A 22,760-nucleotide genomic window follows, 5' to 3' on the forward strand; every position below is an offset into this window, starting at 1 on the left:
CAGTTATTTTATAAGCGTTTTACATGGTAAACGTTATTTTTGGAATTTTGTGAAAACTCAACGGTTTGACACAAGCCCTAAAAATTATTTTACTCAGAATTTTGGTCATTTTTCAGCAAAAATATATTTTAGGTGAAGAGGTGAGATCTCACCCGTTTTTTCACCTAATTTTTCACCCCAGTTATTTTATAAGCGTTTTACATGAATTGTACGATGTATATTTGAAATCCTAAACAGTTTTGTAGCTTCTATTTCTTCTGTCAGTATGTCAAAAGTTTTAACAATGCCGAAAGTCTCTTTATATTTCTTCTTGACGTCAGATAGAAGGAAATCTTCTACTGTTGGATAGTTTTTGTTCAGAAATGCTAACATGTCCATTTTATCTTCTGCTGGCTTTTCTGCTTCTTTCTTTAAGTCTGCATAGTCGTTTCGCATTCTTTCTATCTCTTTGACGGAGTAGTTATATTTCCTTATTGCTGCTTTACATTTTGAACATTGTGGGTTCATTTTTGCATTATACATTGAAATTTGACCTGCTAAAACAACCAAGGCGTCAATTGCTCTCTTCATCTCAAACATAGCGGGTCTTAGTTGTTCGTTCCATACTTTGCCTCTTCTATCTTTATCTCTTATTTCCCAAACACATTCAGCAACTAACGAAACAAAGTTGTCGTAGGTCTTAAATTCTTCAGATTTATATATGTCAGAAACATTCTTATATACCATATCGCAATCTTTGTCCATAACTTTATGGTTGCAATGAAAACCAAGGAATTCATAATTTACTTTACGTATGAACTTCTTTATTTCTACTGAGTCAGTTGCTTTGACTTCAATTTCGTCGAATTCAGGAATAGTTAGTTTTTGATGCTGAATTTCAGGCAATTTGGGTAAATGGTCGATGAGGTCCTCCATTTCATAAAGATACTGTTCATTTGTTTCATCTTTCGCACTACAGTCTAAATTACTTGTTAAAAGTTCCTGCTTAATTTTTTGTATTTCTGTTTCGAAAGTAAATGAAGAAGGAATGAAGCTTTCCATCTCTACTAACATAGATGTTGGATTCATGACTAACGAGTTTGGTGAAGTTGTTGTGGACAGAGTCCCGCCGTTCGCGGCTTGAATTGTTGTTGTGCCGATTGTTGAAATCATATCTTTTATACAAAATAAAAAATAAATAAAAATAAAACTAACTTTATTTTTTCTATCTTAAGGAAATTCATGAAAATTCAAGAGGTGAAAAAACAGGTGAGAAAACAGGTGAGATCTCACCACTTCACCTAAACATTATTTTTTGGTGAATTCAATAAAAATAAATGGTTCATTTACTCACAATATTTTTTTACAAAACGACCCCAAACTTTTAACTTCTTTTCTGCAGCTTCAAATGCTATCTTAGCGAGTTCATATTCTCTAAATTCTCTCTTTAAATCTTCTTGTTCCCATTGGTCTAGTTCGTATGGAGAATCTCTATAACCATAACATATCTCACGTTCATGTTCTAATTGTTTTTCACACATTTTTCCAACTTCTTCTTCGAACAAAGGTTTAGCATTCTCCACTGTATCTTCGAGTTCTTCTTCATCTAACTTCTCATGAACTTTCTTGTCTATGGAGTCCATAATATCTTTGACATAAAATGCATACTTTACAGAGCACCATTCAGCAACAAAATGAACGAGGTCAGCATGTATGTAAATACCTTTGAATTCATTCATAACGCCCTTAGTAAGCTCATAAAATGCTTGTTTTGAGGTTGAGCCACTTTTGGCTCGACCGTATTCTTTCAACCAAAACTCAAGAATTTCCTGCATTTTAGCACTATTGAGAAATCTGTTTAAATGGTTTAACTTTCCTGCTTCTCTTGCCATCTTTGTTGCATTAATGTAACCATCCTTGTCTCTACGTAAGACTTCAATACCGTTATAAGTGCCTTTTGTGAATGTTTCACCATTAGATTTGTTCGTGAATGTTTTTGCTTCGACTGACATTTCTGTTCTTACATACAAAATAAAAAAATAAATAAAAATAAAACTAACTTTATTTTTTTGGTCTTTTGTGAAAATTCACGAAAATTCAAGAGGTGAAAAAACAGGTGAGAAAACAGGTGAAATCTCACCTCTTCACCATATAATATATTTTGTCTGATTTACATCCAACGAAAAAGTTTAGAAGAATTTTTTATTCTTTCTGGCATGTTTTATCTTTCCAGTACTCCCGCTCTAATGGTCCCAGATGAGTTGGTTTAGATTCTCTCAAGTTCTTAGATGGTATAACATCTTCAACGCCTCCTTCATATCTTACTTTATAAGTGTCATCGTTTATGTTGTAGTCAAGTATTTCAAATAACCACTCCTCGCTTTGCTTCGTCAATGGTTTCAGCAAGTTTGCCATTACTACTTTCGACTAATTTATGACGAGGGTAAAATGCTATGGAGTCGTCAGCAGCTTTTATAAGATATCCATTACCTTGCGTAGAGTCTACGATATAATAATTTCGACTTAACCTTAAACGTTTCTTTGTCAACGGTTTGTCGTCAAGAACTACACGAACTTTTGTTCCAGGAATGAGAGTAATTGTGTTGAATTTCTGATATTTTGTGTTTGACTTCGTTTCTTTTGTATATACTTTTCTTCTTGTTGTTGTGTCATTGAATTTGGTGTATGTCCTGTTGTAGAATGTGTTGAGGAATTGTAAACTTCGATGAAATGTTTCATTGTTTCTTCGGTAAAGTCTCGCTCTTGATTTAAATCTCTGAGAGTCCTTATGAAGCGGTTAATGATACCGAGTATGTTATGGTTATGGTCTTCAGTAGTGTAGTGAGTTATGTTATGCTTAATGAGAAATTCTGTGATTTCGTTGCTGAGGTATGCACCGTCTTGGTCTGATGTTAAAATACTTGGGCTATGTTCTGCTACAAACTTTTGTAAAACTCTTAACACTTCATGAGTTCCTTTATTTCTCATTATATACGCAAAAGCTTTGCGAGTGTTAACATTAATGAAGATGAGGAATGGTTTATGTCCTCCTTTTCTGCTTTGAATGAGAGTGTCAAATTGGTATGCGTCAGGAGTGTTGGAGTAAATTGGTAAAAAGTAGTCGTAAGGATTTATTTTTGTTTGATGTACAACATTTTTGTCAAAGAACCTTTTCACTTCAGCTCTGTTAGTAAATCCCGAACTCTTTGCAGCTTCATTGAATTTCTTAAAAGACCTCCATGGATGTTGTTCGAATACTTCTTTCAAGCTCATTTATGTAAAGTTAAAGATTTTAACCAACTCGTATCCAAGCGTGCATTGTTATATAAGGAGGCATATAATCTTTTCCATTACCTGCTGGGTCTGTAATACCAGCTACAACATGTGTATGATTTCCTGCAGTTCCACAGAAAATACCTGTGCTAACATCTTTGGGGTCATCTGAGATATCATATCTATTCATTCCCTGTCTATTCGAACCCGCTGCAAGATTTATATAACCTCTTTTTGTTATTGAATGTGAATGGTTTCCTTCCACAGATGTTCTTCCACTGAACCTATGCATATGTGAAGGAAGGTTTTCAATACCTATTTTCTTTGAACCTCCCATCTTCATTGACTGCGTATTAGTGTAGAATGGAAAACTGTCAACTATTTCATACCATCTACCACCAAATAAAGTGTTTGGATTTATTGGATTCATAGACGTATAAACAGCTCCTATAGGATATATTAAATCATATATGCTCATAACTCTATAAACATATTCTAAAGAACTTATGTCATTAAATACCATTTGGAATGTATCTCCCGGATGAAATGTTGCATTTGTTCCACTTTTATAATGTAATGTTAGTTCAATAGAATTATCCAAGAAAAATTCAAAAGTATCTGGTTGAAGACCTCTAACAAATTCAAATGGAGTTGCTGGTTCACCATTTATAATTTCTGTTGTAAATGTCATTGTATCTGGTTTCGAAAATTTCTTTGTTAGTTCTGTATCCACATAAGTTTTGTCGGCTTTACTGTCTAACATTGCTGGTAGTTCATATGCTTCAAAGTTTCTGGCATGACCTTCGATATTCCTGCAACTCTTATCTAAATTGTTAAGAGTATCTTTTACGCTTGTACTCGGATTCTCTAAAGGTGCACTTGAACCCAAATCATAGTTCAATATTATGTCGTCTGCTCTAACAGTAGTGAAGGATTTATGTGTATGATTTTTGTCGGCTTTACTGTCTAAAGAAGTTTGAAGTTCATTTATATCGGAGATATTGTGTTTATGAGATTTCAAAACTTTGTTCGTTGCGTCAAGTTCTGTTTTGTCAGCTTTACTTTTAATAGCATCTTCAAAAGTTATTTTTGACTTAACTCTCAAAGTAAATCTTGGTTCAACTAATACACCGTTAACAAAGAAGTATGAAGCATAAATTTCAGCGTTATAACCAAATGATTGTGGTGCTATACCTGTGTCATACTGTACAGTACAGTGTATGTCATAACCTTTAGCACGAATGAATTTATATCTTCTTTCATTAACATTTTTCGTATTCACTTTTTCACCCTGTGTTAAATATCCATGATAGTCCGTTATAATCTGTTCATCAGAACTTATATAATGAACATGGTTTTTGTCTGCTTTATTGTCTAAAGAAGTTTGAAGTTCATTTATATCGGAGATATTGTGTTTATGAGATTTCAAAACTTTGTTCGTTGCGTCAAGTTCATTTTTGTCCGCTTTACTATTTAATGTAGCTTGAAGTTCATTTATATCGGAGATATTGTGTTTATGTTCTTTATCTGCTTTTTCGGCTAATTTCTCTTCTATCTCATTTATTTCAAGTTCATGCCTACCACCACCTCCCGAAGAAGTATTTTTCTTCAGCTCTTGAAGAACGTCCACTTCGCCATCTTTGGTGTCAATAATGAGACTTTGAGTTAAAACCTTTCCTGTCTTAATGGATGTTTGTAAAACTTCTTCTTCACCGTGTTCGGGGTCATGGTCGTCGTCATATCTTGTGAAATCAGAGATGTTGTCATACATTAAGCATATCTGTCTCAAAAGTTCTGCTATTTGGAATTGGAACGAAAGATATACAGAACTTTCATCATCTCCTAAAGTCAAGTCTGCTTTCTTAAGTATTTCTTGAATGTATGCAATGAGAACAGAGTACCTTGGAAAATATTCGAACAATATTTCATTAGCTGTTGGTTTTGGTGGTTCTTCTGGAGTTTCTGTTGTTTCAGTTCCTTCTGGAGTTTCTGTTGGAGTTTCTGCATCTCTTGACTTCAATGCTCTTGCTCTCAAAGACCTAAATGTTAGAGCACCGGGTTTTACAAAGGACTTTATAAATGCTTTAATAGTTCCTGGTAAGTTATTGTTAGCATTAAGTAAGTTCCTTATGCTTCCATCATGTACGTCCATAGCACTATGTAAAAAATCTATACTTTTCTTGTAGTCAGCAATAGACTGACTGTGATTTTTTAAAGATTTGTCAATACCTTTAAGCCAATCTTCATGCATGTCTGATACTGAGCCAAGAATATCATTTGCTTCCTTTAGTGTATTTTGTGCTTTTCGTAAAGTATCCAATCCCGTACGTGCATTGTTTGCTATACGTCTTACAGTATCTATTTGACTCCTTGTTTCTTGCATCCAACCAGATAAAGTTTTAATAGTATCCGAACCATTTGAAATGAAGTTCAAAGCATTTTTAACATCTAAAGCTTCTTCACCAAGTACTGCCCATATCTTTCCGATTTGGTATTGAAGAACTCCATATGAAGCAGCTGTTAAACCAGTATTTATAAGGTCCCATATCCATGATTTAGCAGTTTTTCCATCCTTTCCATCCTTTCCATCCAAACCGTTTTCGCCTTGAGGTCCTTGTATTCCTTGAGGTCCTTGTATTCCTTGAGGTCCTTGTATTCCTTGTGGTCCGGTGTCACCCTTCTCTCCTTTCAGTTCATCTTTATGTTCGTTATAATATTCTAATGTCATAAGGTGTACATCATTACTGCTACCAGCAACTCCTAATATTTGTTTCTCATTCATGACTAAATTCTTTAGGCATTTAATGTTGTCGTCAAATCGAAAGCTCTTTAACAATTCAATGAGAACATTCAGTACTTTCACTAATGAGGCATCTACTGTAGAATTTATATATTGCACCGTTCCATCATTTATGATAGGAACTTTACTTATTGTAATGAATGGGTCATAAGTGTTAAAAGTATCGAAATCAATGACTTTTTTAGTTTTTCCATCGTCAATGACTAAATCATTGCCTTCAATGGTTAAAGTTGAGTTTTCGTTTACTAGTTCATGTGCTCTTCTTGCTTCATTTGTTTCATACGCATATGCAGCAATAGTCATATTTTAATGAGAATAAAATGTTGTTCTATTTGCAAAGTACTGACCCAAACGAATACGGAACAGTAAAGCTACAAACAAACTTAGGTCTTCAGAATGAAGCGCTTGCTTTCAGAGTTGTTGACTTCAATACTATCGCAACTTTTGTCATAACAGATGAAACAGATTTCATGGAGTTTGAAATAGATGGAAAGAAGCATGAAATAAGATTTCACAATAATGTAGAATATAAGATGGAAACATTAGCTGGAGTGTTAAATGCGCTCATAAATACTACAATAAACAAGGAGAACGAAGAAAACTTAATGAATGTTAAACTTATTGCAGGAGTTTTGAAGTTCAGTTATGCGAAGGAGTTTAAGATAACACGAATGAGTCATAGAGTTCAATTGCTTCTGGGAGCATACCATATGACATTTCCTTTGAAAAGTATTGACAAAACGATTGAGATGAAATCTGTTCCATACGTATGTTATGGCAATTGTTTATACATTGAGTCAAAAATAGCTAATGTCACAGGTATTTCAGGAGTTAATAGTAAAGGTTCAGTAGAATATAAGTCTTTCTGTTATGAAGTAAATTCAATGTTCATTCCAAACGTTCCTGTCATAGCAACTCATTTAGGTAAATGGGTTCGCATTAGTCCTCATAATTTGAAAGACATGCAATTCAGACTAGTTGACTTTCAAGGAGAGCCTGTAGAACTGAAGGCACCAGTGCGAATGACTGTTGAAGTAGACTTTTTAGAAAATATTAAATGCAACAGCTTACAAGAGAACTCAGAGCTAAAAATATAAAGTATGAATGTTATGTATTAGGTCATGAACTTTGGTTGTTGCTGTTTGATGAAACAAATGAGTTAGTTATGTCAGTCAAGAGAACAGAAAAAGGCGTCAAAGGCGCCGAGCGCAAAGCGCTATATTGTGTTAGTGAGAACTGCACCAAGTCAATAAGATTAGGTTTGCATTATGAAGATGAGTTCGATACTGTTGAAGAAGTTTTGGATAGATATTACAAATTGCTAACTTGAAATTTTTTTGACTAACGGCGCAAAGCGCCAAGATGGGCTCAAAGAGCCCTCCTGACTGCTTTAATTTACTAAAACATATTTCAAACATAATTTATATTCTGTTGAAAGTTTTGTATACTCGTTCGAATATTTATACTTAAACTCAACTCCTGGAGTACCTGGTATTTCAATGATGCGGATGTTACCTATTTTCATGAATGGTGGCGTTTGACCACAGCATTCGATTTCAGGGTCGAGATAGTCAATGACACATTGTTTCCCTGTTATTCGTGATATAACATTTTCAAGGTCCTCCTTTGTTAGAATTATTTGGTTCTTGCTTATAAGATTTGTCAAAAGCTTCTTATCGTCTTTGAGTAAGATAGTTTGATATAACTGAAGAAGGTAATGGTCTACGTTATCTGAAGGATTTGTTTGAACATTTGTGTAAGGGTTGTCGTTGGCTTCTCTTGAAAGAATTTGGTCCAGTGGTGGATACTCTAACTTAACATCTGATGTAGCGTTAGCGTTTGAAGCTGAGTTTAAATTCACGGCGCCATGCGCCAAGACCGAGTCCCGACTTAAGTTCTGGTTCTTTTTCTTTCAAACACTCCGAACTATAGTTCTTTATGACAATATTGTTTGTCGTTCGTGAGTCAACATTTGATGTTGGTTCAATTGGAACATTAACGGCACCAGCTAAGATGGATTTGCTTCTCATTTCATATAGAATAAAAACCTTTTATATGTATGAAATGAACAATATACTCGACAAGGGTTTGAATGTAAAGCTAACGAATGAAAATATTGTTGAATTCACTGAGACAGGTGCTGTGTATAAAGATGTAGAACTACTGAACAAAAGAGCTAAGGGAAGAAGCAGGAACATGAACAAAGGGTGGAAGCCTATAAAAATTTATGTCAATGATGGCTCAGGAGGTTCAAACATAAAGTATGCAGAAAGTTATAGAGTTTATGCGCTAAAAGGTGAAAAGCCTTCATTTAAGAACAGCTATTCTAACGCATATCCTCAAAAGTTAACGGATGGGGAAGTGGATGATATGAATGACAGCAAAAATATTAACAGAAATGGCGACAGAGATGCATGGAATTTGTTTACCATCAGTCAATTGAAGGTTAAACTTTAAAACAATGTTGGTCGTTCCCATGGAATATTTTTGACTTTAATGGTATTAGTCATGATATGAATCTCAAGGTATGAACGAGGAGAGATGAGAGACTTATATGCTTCCCAAATTTCTTCAAAAGGTAATGTTATACCTGACTGTTTCCAAATGAGTTCAATATCATAGCGTGAGAAACCTTGAAAGATAACGAAGTCAGTTATGAGACGTTTTATGTTTAAAGCTAAAAACCTCCATGTTTGCATAAGTATTGCTACAGTTAAGTGGTAATGTCTGACTTTAGTAATGATGTTAGCTAATGGTGAGTCAGGCTTTGACACTAAACCTTTTCCGGCGAAGTCGTCGCAAACGAGCAGAGTGTTTGAAGGATACTTTTTGAAGGGGTATTTTGAAAGTTTTGACAGAATGTAGTTTGTAAGTCGTTTCATATCGTAAACTCCTGAGTATTGACGTAAGTGGTGTTTGTCAATAATTCTTTCCATCTCTTCTGAAGTCTTTTGCATTCCTGACTGTATAAATTCAACGATGGCATAATATTTCCTCTTACGTCGAATGTAACGTTGAAGAAATTCAATGAGTTCGCTATCTGGAACTTTAACGACAGAGGCTTGAACTTTTGACATAAATGTTTTCGCTGTTGAGTCCATAGAGTCTGAAGTTGCTGATATAATGATTTGGTCATAATATGAATCTTGACCTAAACGCTCTGTTATGAGTATATGACGAATGAGGTTAAATGTCTTACCTGACCCCATCTTTCCACAATAGAAATAAACACCATTTGAACAGAACTCATAGTCCTTACTGAAAGGAAGAATAAGAGAAGAGTTAAGTTTGTCTGTAGTTTCATTCATGTCTTCATCTACGTCATGTATTAAATGCTTCATTTTATCTCCATTAAAAATGCAAGTCAGAAATATTCAGAACATAGCACCGAGTCTAACTGACAAGAGTATAAAGATATACTATGAACACGTTATGATGAAACCAACCAAAATTCAAGAAAGTCAGTATACTTATGAATATCCAAGACACTGGGTAGAGTATGTAGGAGGTGAGAAAGCTATTGAAATAAGACAAGTTAGAAGTATTCCAGCAGGAAGGACAATATTATTGAAGAACTTTAATGTTTTGAGATATAATGATGAGACAAAGAAGCAAGATAGTTTTCCTATTGCTGTGTATGTGAACCTAGACACAGGAGATGACATGAAAGTTTTTAACACAAAGCTTCAAACGGTAGTGAGAGAACAACTGACTGCGGAAGGACACCCATTACCTTCAGAAGTTACCATAGCGTATAATTTTGAAACAAATGCAATAGATTTTAAAGTCGTCTCTGCAAAGAAGTCAGGTTTTACATTTAATGAAGCAGATGTATATTCGAATGAAAACTTCAAAGCTATTGCATGGTTAGATAATGACGATTGCTTTAAGAAAATATTTAAATTCAGTGACTCAACGATGTCAATAGATGACCTTCGTGGAATGTTACCATCGACGTTTACAGTAGAAGGTTCAGCAGGATTGCTTACAAGATTGTCAATTGGTGGTATTTGGTCTCGTGAGAACATTGTTATAAAATCCAGTATAAGTGAATTTGCTGAAGAATCTATATTATGTCTTTCAAACTATATGTATTCGCCGCCGAAGCATTATAGTATAACAAACTTTGTCAGTAAGTTTAATATAAGACTTGTTGAACCTTCTTCAATGAAAGATGTTGTGCTACCCAAAGACGGAAAGGATGGACTCATTATTGAGATGATTTTAATAGCATATTAAATGAGCTTGTTTTTAAAGGTCATTCATGATGAAATAACTGTTGTAGAAGATGTTAGCAATTGTTCAGACATTTTGAAGCGTATAGATGAGATAAGAAAGAAGTTTATGAATGAGAATGTTTATGTTTCATTGACTTTCTCCAGTAAAGAGAACTTTTATGAGATAATATTGAAGAGAGATGATTTTAATATGGTGTAAATGGTAGCTTGGGCAGCTTTAGGCGCAATGGGAACAAAAGCATTAGCATTTGGAGCAAAAGCACTTGGGGCTTATGACGCAGTAAATAAAATGAGTGGAGGAAGAGTTTCGAAGACATTAGATGCAAATAAAGGAAAGATTGGAGGCTGGGTTGCAAAGAAGTTAAGATTAAATAAAATAGGGCTCATAAATAAAGCATCCAATTTGGTTGCGACTGAGTCAGAAAATGCTTTAGGAAAGGACGATGAGTTTGCAAAACATGCAAAAGACTTTAATGACCAGATGAAAGGTGAAACAATGCATTTAAATAGAGTCGATGGAACTAAAGAAAATGTTTCTTCTCCACCAGTAGTTCTTCCGTATGGTCCCTATGGAATGTATGGAAACCCTTACGAAAGACCATTTGACCCATTGACTGGTGGAAGTAACTGGTATCATTACGGACGAAGAAGAAAGACAGTTAAGCTGGAGACAGACGTGAAGAAAGCAACTAAAAAGAAACCAAGGAAGAGAGTTATAAAGCAATGAATTCAACATGGTTAGAAAAGAGGTTAGAAAACGTGTTAGATCTAACATTCTAACATAAACATTATTTTTGTGCTATGTTTTCATACGTGTGAGGTGGTGATATCATTTATTTTAAGTTTATTTTTTATTTTACTGAAAATTTTTATTTTATTTTTAAGTTTATTTTTATATAAATGACGAAAACTATTGAGATAACAAACTACAACGGTCATGAGTTCAAGAATTTGTTCTTCGTTCCTCGTGAAAATACATTCTATCAGATACGAGGGAGAAAGGGTAAAGTTAGTTTGAGCGTTTATGAAGGAATGAAGAATGGAAAGTTTATACAAGCATACGATACAAACGGTAAACGTGTTTCATTAGCTTTGTCAAAACTTACTAACATTTATTTTGACAGTGACTTTGACTCTGACGATTGGAGCGACAGCAGCGATACTGAAGAATATGAACTATTGTGTGAAGCACAGCAATGGGAAGAGTTGCAATACTTTTGTAAGTGAGAACGTTTATTTTTACAGTAGTAAGGTGAAGTGGTTGGCGGCTTTATAAATATTTAAGGTTAAGTTGGTGTTTGTGTTTGTGTTGTAAAATATACGTTACTGGTTTTGTAAAGTGTCAAAACAGCTAAGTGGTGTATGGAGGCGCGCAGTGCCTCAGTACACGACTTACCCATACTAACTTTTGTTATGCCAATGTACTTCTCTTCATTTATGTTCACAATCCAGTCTGTTGGAAACTTAAACGTTACTCTGTTCCCCTTTATTTTGACGTCAGGGTTTTCACTACTGAACGCAACAGATAAAGGTATTTGTCTATACATTTAGTTCCGATAAAAATAACACATTTACTCTTTCTTTGCTTCAGCTTCTTTAGCTTTTTGTTCTTCCTTTGCTTTTGCTTCTTCTCTAGCTTTCTTCGCCAGCAAACGTGGGTTCTTCTGTCTTCCAGCAGCTAATGCAGCAAGTTGTTTTTCACTAAGTTTTCTCTTTGGTCTCTCTGGCTTTTGTTCTTGTTTTTGTTCCTTCAGTTCGGATAAAATTTGCTCACGAATTTCTTTCTTCAATGCTTCAACATCTATGACCCTTGGGTCTTGTCCGTAGGGCTTGTCTGAGTCATTTGACTGCAGATAAAAAACAAAATTAAAACTTTAACCGATGTAAAATGAGCTTGTCAAAATCAGAGCGAGAGTCTATTATATTAAATGACGCAAGAGGAATACAACATCCTTTCTATTACGTAAGTCAGAGTAAAGATGGTACAATATACGTAAGAAAAAGAAAGGTTCCATTAGCGAATGCAGAAAGCGACAACATTAAGGTGCATGGCACCGAGGGCGAAGCCCATGTTAAGCCTTCTATTCAAACTGAAAAGTCAATAGAACCAGAAGAAAAGAAGCCAGATGTACTTTCAATAACGAACCAAGAGCTTATTGCAAAGTTCGTGAATTTCATTGAAAAACAAACCGAGTCAAAGAATCCTGACCGCCAGTGAAAGAAGTTGAGACAAAAGAGAATGTACAGTTCATTGAAAATGTCAAGAAACAACTTCCACCACGAATGCCAAGAAGAAGAGTGAGAATAATGAAGTAAATAGATATTTTTATCCGAATCAAAGACATGCAGAACGAACAGTTAAACAAATTTACTCCAGCAGAGCATATTCATCAGATTCGCTCATATTTCGATATCATAGACAATGCAGTTCAAATTGGGGACACTAATAGAAAATATTCTGACGCAAAGATTCCATCACAACCTGGAACTGCTAAAGATAACACATGGGTAACATTCAATCTCTCACCTCCTGGTGAAAATATGTTGGACCTTTACAATACATTCATTACGTATAAAATGGAAGGTCAATTTATTGTAGATAAAGAAATTGGTTCAGGTTCCAATAAAATAAACCCACCAGGATTTTGGATTGGCTTCGATGACGCTTTCTATGCAGTTGCTGGATATCAAATCCTTGCAAATGGTCGTATCGTATATTCTCAAGACAACGCAAGAGAAGAAGCATATATAACTTCAAACTCACAAACTACCGAACAAATAAAGAAAGTAGATGTTTTCTCAAAGACTCGACATGAAGATGTATGGAGTCATTCGGGAACATGCAGAACAGGACAAATTGTTAGTGGTCCAATTACAGCAGGAAAATCATTTGATTTTAAGCTTCGTTTAAGAATTCCTGTTAGAAGATTCCTTCCATTAGAAGCTATTCGATTTATTCCAGCTTTTGCAGGAAACATTCAGCTTAAAGTAAAGTTCAGTAGCGACGCCTTACAATGCACATCTATATCTGTAAATGATATCATTGCTTTCAATTCAACTCTTAAAGTTGCATTTGCTTCAGATTCAAATCCACCGACAAATAAATTTGTTCCATGGAATGAACCATTCACTATGATAACGAAGTCAGTAGAAGCTAGTGGAACAGTTACTATTACAACTGTAACCCAGCAACTATTTCGAACAAAGATGGATTTTAATGAATGTTTCATTCATCCAAAGTCATTCTCTTTAGACCCTAACATTTATACAGAACTTGTAGAACATTATACAAACGAGGCTTTATGTTTTCCTGTTAAAGTTATGGATTGGATTCCTATGGACGGTTCATTCTCAAAGAATACAGATAGTTCAAGTGCAACATTTACAGCAGCTTATACGCCTATTAATGTTAAAAGTATTTGGGCACTATTTAGAAAGAAAGACAACTATTATGTTAATTTTGAGAACCCTAAGTTTAAATATCTTCAGCTTTCCATGGGAGCTTATGGAAATATGCCTGCAGAACCTGAAAAATCATATGGACCTGTATTTTATGAAATGGTTGCGAACGCTTGCAATACAAACAATGATATGATAGGATTTAATGAAGATGTTATGAGGTCATTGGTGGATGATGGTAGTGTGGAACATAAATGGGATAGCTATGACAACACACATTTCTTATGTGGTTTTCCAACAGAAGTGGACTTTTGCTTCCAGCAAGGTCAAACATCTACTGCTCCAATAACATACAAATTGTCTGTTAAAGGACCTATTGAACTAGCAACTGAAAATGTACCAAAGCCACTTATTGGATTTATGAGGGATTGTTGCTTTGCCATTCAGGTGCGTGCTAATGGAATCCCCATAATAAGATTAGATGACTATAACTTAGCTACGGACGACAGTGAGGAATAAAGGATGAACGTTTATTTTTAAAGCTTATAAATGAGTTCTTCATCAAGCTCTCGTGAACCTTCACCATCTGTGAAACAAACTTTACCAAACGATTATGGAGCACCTATTGAATATTTCTTACGAGCTGCACAATGGCAAAGAGCAGTCTCACCAAGGTTAGGTGTTCCACCAGCTCCTGTCAAAAATAGCATTTGGTCAAGTCCTTATATAAGATATGGTCTCCACTAGGTTTGCTAGCTACAGCAGGAGCAGTTATGATGTTGAAAAGAAATAAAGCAAATGTTGTAAATAATACTGAAGTAGCTGAAGTTAAACAAACTCCAACACCTTCGCCAAAACCAACGCCTTCACAAGCAAAACCTTCAATGACTCCTGAACCTATGGAAGTACAAACTCCTGTTCAAAAGTCAACTCCTAAACCGACTCCAACATTTAAACCAGAACCTACTCCTCAAATAAATCGTAAAACTCCTGCGTTTCCTTACTGAAAAAATAACGTTATTTTTATTTAATATTAAAATTTTTATTTGATTGAAATGACAAATAAAGTCACTGAAGCAATGAAACAAAAGTTTTTGGTAGAATACATTAAATCAGGAACTATTCCAGAAGGTTTTTACATTCATACTATGAAGGATGGTAGAGTTCAGTTTAGAAAGATAAAGCAACCATTAGATAGAGAAGGTATATTAAGGAAGATTAAACTTCATGAGGACAACATTGCTGAACTTAAGAAGAAGTTAGAAGAGTTGGAGAAAGGAAGAGAGTTATAAAGCAATGAATTCAACAGGGTGAAAAACCGGGTGAAAAAAGAGGTGAGATTTCACCACTTCACCTAAATTTATTTTTGTGCTATGTTTTCATACGTGTGAGGGTGGTGATATCATTAATTTTTAAGTTTATTTTTATATAAATGACAGAACAAAATAAAGCATATCTACTCAACAGGAATGAGACCCTTACTGACTATGTATTCGTTTAATGCTTGATGAAAACAATGGTACATATTATCGTATGGGTATACACAACGTCTGTTTCCATCGTCGTCGTATATGTAGAGCTCAAATCCAGTCCAACCTTCTTTTGTACAATATGTAGCTTTATTTAAGTATGCATTTATGTAGATAAGGCAATTTTCTTCATCGCTCCAGAAATAATTTTTGTTCTTTGTTGAAATAGTTTTCGTTCCTCTGCGACCATAAGGAATGTATGCAATGAACTTTGCGTCATAAGGGATTGTAATATATTCAGGGTTTCTTTCATCGTCAATGGGTCTGTCTTTGTTAAAATGCATGTTTCTCAGTTTTACTTGAGTTTTGAATAGTTCACGGAAACGTTCTGGGAAAGAGTCATAGTAAATGTAGTCAGACATGTCTTTGTAATGAAATAAAAAATTAAATAAAAAATAAAAATAAGGTTATTTTTATTTAGTGAGGACGGTAGTGAATTCGTTAGTGAAGTCGTTAGTGATGTCGTTAGTGAAGTCGTTTATGTGTCAGACGGTTTTGTAAATATTTAAGGTTAAGTTGGTGTTGTGGTTGTGTTGTAAAATATACGTTACCGGTTTCGTAAAGTGTCAAAACCGCTAAGTGGTGTACGGAGGCGCGCAGTGCCACAGTACGCGACTTAGTCTTACTAACTACTGGTGCTTCAAAACCTTGAAATGTGATTCCGAGATGTTGTTTGTTCCATCTCCTTCATTTCTATAGCGAAGCATCCACCTGTCAAGATGATGGCGCCACTGTCGGTCAAAGTATTCACGGGCAGCAGGTTCCTCATTTAAAATTTCTTCTAAATTGTTGTAAACTTCATCAGGATCAATTTCTTCCTCTTCAGAACCAAAGACCAATAACTTCATTAAGTTATAGAAAGTTTCGAAGTTGGAACGATCTTGAAACTTTTCAGCCTTTCTCATGACAGCGCGCAACACATGAATGCCACACCAAATGATCTGGCATAAGGGGATGGCTGTTTCAACAGCATTTGTGATTTGAGGTGCGCAGTCCATTGAAAAATAAGATGGTTCGCGATTGATGGAGCCAAAATATGCTGTGAGACAAACTTGTATATTTTCACTTGTGTCGGGCCAAACGAAAAAATACAAAAACGGAAAAACAATTGATTCCGCGAATTTGCCAGTGACGCCATAAAATGGTATGCGAGAGCGCAAGAGCTTATAAGTGGAATCAATGTGATAAGTTTGTATTTGATGTGAAAAAGCATTTGCTTCGAATGGGTCGTAATAGAAAATCATACGATCTGGCTCGTGAATAAACTCGATGAGATCATCTGGAGAATGACTCTTAACCATGTCGACAAAAATTGCAAGAGATGTAACATCATCCGCTGAGAAACGGGTATTGATTGCATGAAGGCGTTTAGAAAACTTTTTTAAAGCATCTGTAGATTGTTGAAACATTTCCGGAATGATCCCACTATCAAATGGGATATTAAGATCTTTGAAACACCTTAATTGTGCGTAAACACGGTCTTGATTTGATTCAAAATATCTTGTTAAATAAGATCTATAAAAATATGATGTAATTTGTTGTGATTTGTTTGGAAAAGGGGCAGAATGATTGTGGGTGTTAATACATTTTCGTATGTGGTACTTGTCATCGGGAAGTGTATCAACAAGGAAGCGACATGGACAATTCGGCCACTTACAATTAAATTGGATTTGATTTCTTTCTTTCCTAGTTTTATATGAATAACTACAACCTGCTTGGATTTCTTGTTGCACTCCATACTTAAGCAACTCGATATATGTGAGTTCGTGATCTTGGATCTGCATTAAAATGAAATGATTTGAAAGAATAAAGAATTTTGAATATATTGGTCTTATTTTGATAAGCTTGGTCGTGTTTTGAATAGCTTGGCCATCTAATTCAATTATGATCTTTGAAAATTAGGTGAAATAAAACTAAACATAAATGTAAAACTAGGGATATGAAATTTTGGTTGTACACCACTTGTATGTGCCGGATACCATTGTGTCAAATTTTTTCTGAAATTAACTTTAAAAGTACTAAGTAAGATCATGAGATATAGCAATATATGTTTAAACCAACTTATATTTTGGTTGTACACCACTTGTATGTGCCGGATACCATTGTGTCAAATTTTTTCTGAAATTAACTTTAAAAGTACTAAGTAAGATCATGAGATATAGCAATATATGTTTAAACCAACTTATATTTTGGTTGTACACCACTTGTATGTGCCGGATACCATTGTGTCAAATTTTTTCTGAAATTAACTTTAAAAGTACTAAGTAAGATCATGAGATATAGCAATATATGTTTAAACCAACTTATATTTTGGTTGTACACCACTTGTATGTGCCGGATACCATTGTGTCAAATTTTTTCTGAAATTAACTTTAAAAGTACTAAGTAAGATCATGAGATATAGCAATATATGTTTAAACCAACTTATATTTTGGTTGTACACCACTTGTATGTGCCGGATACCATTGTGTCAAATTTTTTCTGAAATTAACTTTAAAAGTACTAAGTAAGATCATGAGATATAGCAATATATGTTTAAACCAACTTATATTTTGGTTGTACACCACTTGTATGTGCCGGATACCATTGTGTCAAATTTTTTCTGAAATTAACTTTAAAAGTACTAAGTAAGATCATGAGATATAGCAATATATGTTTAAACCAACTTATATTTTGGTTGTACACCACTTGTATGTGCCGGATACCATGTGTGTCAAATTTTTTCTGAAATTAACTTTAAAAGTACTAAGTAAGATCATGAGATATAGCAATATATGTTTAAACCAACTTATATTTTGGTTGTACACCACTTGTATGTGCCGGATACCATTGTGTCAAATTTTTTTCTGAAATTAACTTTAAAAGTACTAAGTAAGATCATGAGATATAGCAATATATGTTTAAACCAACTTATATTTTGGTTGTACACCACTTGTATGTGCCGGATACCATTGTGTCAAATTTTTTCTGAAATTAACTTTAAAAGTACTAAATAAGATCATTTATTTTTGCATAATATAATGCCAATATGGTTTCTTTTGATTTTATTTCATTTATAAGCAAATCAGATTTACCCAAAAACTCCACTCCATAAGCGTTCATTTGCTAAATTAAAAAGTGACAATGGGCTAGTCTGTCCCTTTCTCATTCAAATATTAAACAAAGATGAAGTAATTACAGTTATCATAAACTTTATGAATAACTCTGTAATTGGTTCAGATTTTCGTAAAAATATTTTTATTAATATCGATAAGAATACGTTTACCTACTATCACAACATATCGATAAACAAGAGTAGAGTGATTTTTATCATCGAAACTTTTTAAAAGCTGTAAGCTGGAAGTAAAAATCTTGTTTTTTCTGAGTTAGTTGTAGAACTATTGATGCACGAGTTATCATTGTGATGTAGAAGGATGTCAATGTACTGACTGAAGGATATGAAGTGAATTGAATTTCATTGCATTTCAATTTGATCAAAATTTGTTGAAATGATATGAATGTGTCAACATCTGTATCACTCTCTTTCACTCCTTCCCTATTTTTTCGAGAACGAAGCTAGCTCAGCTTTCGCTGAGCGAATTAACACTTTTGATGCCCTAAACGTACATACTCTCAAATTTATCGAAAAAAATTATACCACCTAAACTAGTATATTTGTTGTAAACAGAAATTCATCAAAAGTGACACCTCAGAAAAGCTAAAATATTGAATTTTTGGAACTTTTGATAGAGCACGTTTTTAAATATTAATTAAAGTAAATGTGTATTTTGTGAAGATTCTTTTTAATAAAAAAAAAAAATTTTGAAGAAGAACACAAAATCTTCTGAAAAATAATATCACATAAACTCATATTATTTTCTAATATATAACTATTTTATATAAAAATCAAATTCAATGATCTTAAAAGCGAAGGATAAACCTCAAAATTTACGAATATAATGCGTGGGAATATAATGCTTATCTATCATAAAACCATATGAAATATCAATTTTTGCTTTACGCCTAATTTTTGACGACAATTAGCAAAAAATGTTAAATGTTAACACTCAGTCCATTTGAATATGAAAAATAAAATAGACTTTGATTAAATGTTTTTATTTATCATGCAATTCTTCTTGCGACCAAAGATTTGAATAAAAGTTCAAAAAATAAGATAGCTTAAAAATAATATACGGTAGTGTTTACTAATAGATGAATAGTATATAAATTCTATTAAAATGGATTTGATCCAAAAAATATAAAACCAAAAATAATTGTTATAATTTAAATGAAGAAGTAATTTAAAACGATTTTATTTATGATCAAATTTTATATATTTTTTTGGATCAAATCCATTTTAATAGAATTTATATACTATTCATCTATTAGTAAACACTACCGTATATTATTTTTTAAGCTATCTTATTTTTTGAACTTTTATTCAAATCTTTGGTCGCAAGAAGAATTGCATGATAAATAAAAACATTTAATCAAAGTCAATTTTATTTTTCATATTCAAATGGACTGAGTGTTAACATTTAACATTTTTTGCTAATTGTCGTCAAAAATTAGGCGTAAAGCAAAAATTGATATTTCATATGGTTTTATGATAGATAAGCATTATATTCCCACGCATTATATTCGTAAATTTTGAGGTTTATCCTTCGCTTTTAAGATCATTGAATTTGATTTTTATATAAAATAGTTATATATTAGAAAATAATATGAGTTTATGTGATATTATTTTTCAGAAGATTTCATTCTATATGCCTATGAAAAGTACTCTCAAAACTAACTTTTTCCTAATTATAATTAAATCAAAAAAAAAAAAAAAAAAAAAAGGTAGTGGGGCTTCCAGGCACTTCGTGCCTTCTAGCCCGAGATGTTTAGATTAAAATTAAAATTTTTATTCTGAAATGTTTGCTTTAATGTTTTTTATGGATGGAAATGAACTGGATATCGTCTGAGTCTTCGCTTGTTTCCTCCTCTTCTTCTTCTTCGTCCGAATTGTCTTCATCTTCACAATAACCAGATAAGAAGATGGTTATTTTGGTTTGTTCTGGTTTTTTGAGAAGCATTTTGGCTGTGCCAGTAAAAACGAACTCAAGATTTTGATAGAATTGTCTGCTTGAGTGAGTGAAATTGCATACTGTAAGTGGCATTGCAACTCGGTTTGCTTGAACAGATATTATTGAAACTTCTTCTCCATCTGGTATCCGTTCAGGAATATCTAAAGCGGCTGTTGTGATAATATGCATATTGTTTTCGTAATGCAATTTTGGATATATTTCGAATGGATGTGCAGCTACACCAGCTGGAGCAACAATGGAAAGATTCCAGGAGAAAGAACCGTGTTTGTTTTCATCTTCTTTCCAATTGTAAGTTAAAGGATAAGGGCGAAAGTCTTTGAGTGTTTCATATAGCTGTTCTCTTAAGTTTGGTTCACAGCAAAGAATGAATTCGTCAATTGCTTGAAGAGATATCATAGTTGAAACATAAGGCAAATTCGACAAGAAAAAGTCAACCATTACTGTCGGGTTTTGAACTTTGTTTTCTAATGTTTCGACTGGTTTTATTATACTTTTGAAATATCTATCATAGTCATTGTTGTCTGTTAAGGACAAATTGTTTGGATAATCTGCAATGAGTCTTCTATATCTTGCTTCTGTTGTTGAGAATGAGAAGACACCTTCTGGTTCTGTAGGAGTGTAAGTTTTTGGTTGAATTTGAGCTTCAATTTGTGTCTGATTGGAGTCTGATTGGACTGAAACAACTTGAGCTTCTGTAGTTTGTTCGACTTCGGCAGTTTCTTTTGGTTGAATTTGAGCTTCAATTTGTGTCTGATTGGAGTCTGATTGGACTGAAACAACTTGAGCTTCTGTAGTTTGTTCGACTTCGGCAGTTTCTTTTGGTTGAATTTGAGCTTCAATTTGTGTCTGATTGGAGTCTGATTGGACTGAAACCTGTGTAACCTCTTTGGACATACTAGTAAAGTATGAAGATATAAGTGTTTGACCTTTAAAGAGCTTTTGTAAAGAATTGTCAGTCATGCTACTACTGTGGTCTTCCATTAGACAAAAATGAACTGTTTTTTCGGACTACTCATAGAAAAGTTTAAAATAAACCGTTTTCGTCAACGGTAACCCCCTATTTTTTTATTTTATTTAATAGTTACCGTTGGCAAACCGTTCCATCTCAAATATTGAATGAACTATAAACGTTTTTTGTTTTCTATATATACTTTTTTGTCCAACGGTAAAACTTTTTACACAACGGTTTTTGAGAGTCGTCGCCGTTGACTTTTTTGTAGAGCACTCAAAATAGTATAACTTTGTCCGGACAAGTAAGGGTCTATCGTCGCTACAGGAAAAGTTACAGGCGTTCCAAGGAAGTATACTTTGAGAAGCCTTTTCCCCTTATAGAATGAGATAGGACGGTTATTTTACAAAACTGACAACACTTTGACCGAGTAGTTTTTTGTGCTGAACAAAAAGTGTCATATAAACATCTGTCAAAAACCGCTTTTTAACTTCACTTAAAATGCCACGTAAGCTACGTAAGAATATACGTAAGAGGAAGAGCATTGAAACATCCAATAGTAAAACTGACACCACAACAACAGTTGCAACAACAAATGCTGAATGACCCCACTATGTTGCAACAAATGTCAAGCAATCCTATGCTTTTAAACCGAGTTGTTGGTGCACAGAGTGGAGGTTTAAGAGCGGCACTTTTAGCGAAAATGGCAGGCTATGGTGGAGCTGCAGACGGAACAGCTATAACCCTCAAAGTCAAATGAATTTGAGTTCACTCAAAAATCAAATAACAGATGTCAAAAAGTCAAACATAGACATACAGAAGCAAATAAGTGAAAACGAAAAGAAACTAGAATATGACAGACACACAAAGAAACTCAATGAGTTAAACGTAGAGAAAAAGAAGAAAGAAGAACAACTGAAAGAACTAAGTACAGAGGAATATGCGAAAAAAGTGTCAGAAAAAGCAGCAGAAGTAGCAAAAATGGAACAAGATGTTATAAATTTGAAAAACCATACTACTCAATATAAAGTACTGAAAGATGAAGAGATAAAACAAAAAGCCCTGAAGACATATATGGATAGCGATGAGTATAAAAAAGAAGTTGAAGCAAATGTAAAGGCAGAAAAACTTTTACAGTTGCAAAACCAAACCGTACAGTATGAAAACTTAGCACAAGAAAGTAAAAATAACGACGCAGCCATGCAAAAGGCAATGAAAAGCGCAGAATATATAAAAGCTAACAATGACTGGTTAGATGCCCAAGCCAACGCTAAAGCAGCCCAACTTATAGGGTCAATAAGGACAAAAATACAAGCGGATGAAGACAGTTCAAATGAAGCTTTAACAAATGCTGACTTTAAGAACGCCTTCGAAGCTCTTCATAGTAAGGTGAAACAAGTGAACGACTTCTCATCTGGAAAGAAACTGAAGTCTGAAGGTTTCGACAAAGAGTTAAAGAAGTAGCACAAATATGACGAAAAACAGATGCAGCAACGAAGGCAGTTCAAAGTGCCTATGACGCCG

General features: G+C 34.0%; 8 protein-coding genes and 2 pseudogenes across 10 annotated transcripts, besides 5 other annotated features; 6 read left to right on the forward strand and 4 right to left on the reverse strand.

The window, feature by feature from the left end:
* Positions 1-11,697: part of a mobile genetic element that runs on past the window's edge.
* Positions 1-15,693: part of a mobile genetic element that runs on past the window's edge.
* On the reverse strand, positions 187-1,152 carry TVAGG3_0368060 (organellar and viral DNA polymerase type B; the record flags this gene model as incomplete). The annotated part of the gene is made up of 1 exon (XM_001297269.1): positions 187-1,152. The coding sequence occupies one exon, from the start codon at positions 1,150-1,152 to the stop codon at positions 187-189; it is 966 nt and encodes a 321-aa protein (XP_001297270.1).
* On the reverse strand, positions 1,330-1,871 carry TVAGG3_0368070 (uncharacterized protein; the record flags this gene model as incomplete). The annotated part of the gene is made up of 1 exon (XM_001297268.2): positions 1,330-1,871. A coding segment is annotated over one exon (542 nt), but the record flags the coding sequence as incomplete, so codon positions are not given.
* TVAGG3_0368080 (uncharacterized protein) lies at positions 6,586-7,149 on the forward strand (the record flags this gene model as incomplete). The annotated part of the gene is made up of 1 exon (XM_051231655.1): positions 6,586-7,149. The coding sequence occupies one exon, from the start codon at positions 6,586-6,588 to the stop codon at positions 7,147-7,149; it is 564 nt and encodes a 187-aa protein (XP_051101385.1).
* Positions 10,490-11,017, forward strand: TVAGG3_0368090 (protein of unknown function, DUF4107 family; the record flags this gene model as incomplete). The annotated part of the gene is made up of 1 exon (XM_051231656.1): positions 10,490-11,017. One exon carries the CDS (start codon positions 10,490-10,492, stop codon positions 11,015-11,017), a length of 528 nt encoding a protein of 175 aa, XP_051101386.1.
* Positions 11,191-11,517, forward strand: TVAGG3_0368100 (uncharacterized protein; the record flags this gene model as incomplete). The annotated part of the gene is made up of 1 exon (XM_051231657.1): positions 11,191-11,517. One exon carries the CDS (start codon positions 11,191-11,193, stop codon positions 11,515-11,517), a length of 327 nt encoding a protein of 108 aa, XP_051101387.1.
* On the reverse strand, positions 11,862-12,133 carry TVAGG3_0368110 (annotated as a pseudogene). Its single transcript has one exon. A coding segment is annotated over exon 1 (272 nt).
* On the forward strand, positions 13,849-14,208 carry TVAGG3_0368120 (uncharacterized protein; the record flags this gene model as incomplete). Its single annotated transcript, XM_051231658.1, has 1 exon — positions 13,849-14,208. The coding sequence occupies one exon, from the start codon at positions 13,849-13,851 to the stop codon at positions 14,206-14,208; it is 360 nt and encodes a 119-aa protein (XP_051101388.1).
* Positions 14,239-14,696, forward strand: TVAGG3_0368130 (annotated as a pseudogene). The gene has a single exon. A coding segment is annotated over exon 1 (458 nt).
* On the forward strand, positions 14,745-14,981 carry TVAGG3_0368140 (uncharacterized protein; the record flags this gene model as incomplete). Its single annotated transcript, XM_051231659.1, has 1 exon — positions 14,745-14,981. The coding sequence occupies one exon, from the start codon at positions 14,745-14,747 to the stop codon at positions 14,979-14,981; it is 237 nt and encodes a 78-aa protein (XP_051101389.1).
* On the reverse strand, positions 15,216-15,580 carry TVAGG3_0368150 (uncharacterized protein; the record flags this gene model as incomplete). Its single annotated transcript, XM_051231660.1, has 1 exon — positions 15,216-15,580. A coding segment is annotated over one exon (365 nt), but the record flags the coding sequence as incomplete, so codon positions are not given.
* A 152-nt stretch (positions 15,694-15,845) lies between the features above and the next one.
* Positions 15,846-18,364: a mobile genetic element.
* Positions 18,365-18,873: 509 nt separating this feature from the next.
* Positions 18,874-18,911: a mobile genetic element.
* Positions 18,912-20,122: 1,211 nt separating this feature from the next.
* Positions 20,123-22,760: part of a mobile genetic element that runs on past the window's edge.

The sequence above is a fragment of the Trichomonas vaginalis genome, chromosome V, assembly GCF_026262505.1.
Source record: "Trichomonas vaginalis G3 chromosome V, whole genome shotgun sequence".
NCBI classification, from domain to species: domain Eukaryota; phylum Parabasalia; order Trichomonadida; family Trichomonadidae; genus Trichomonas; species Trichomonas vaginalis.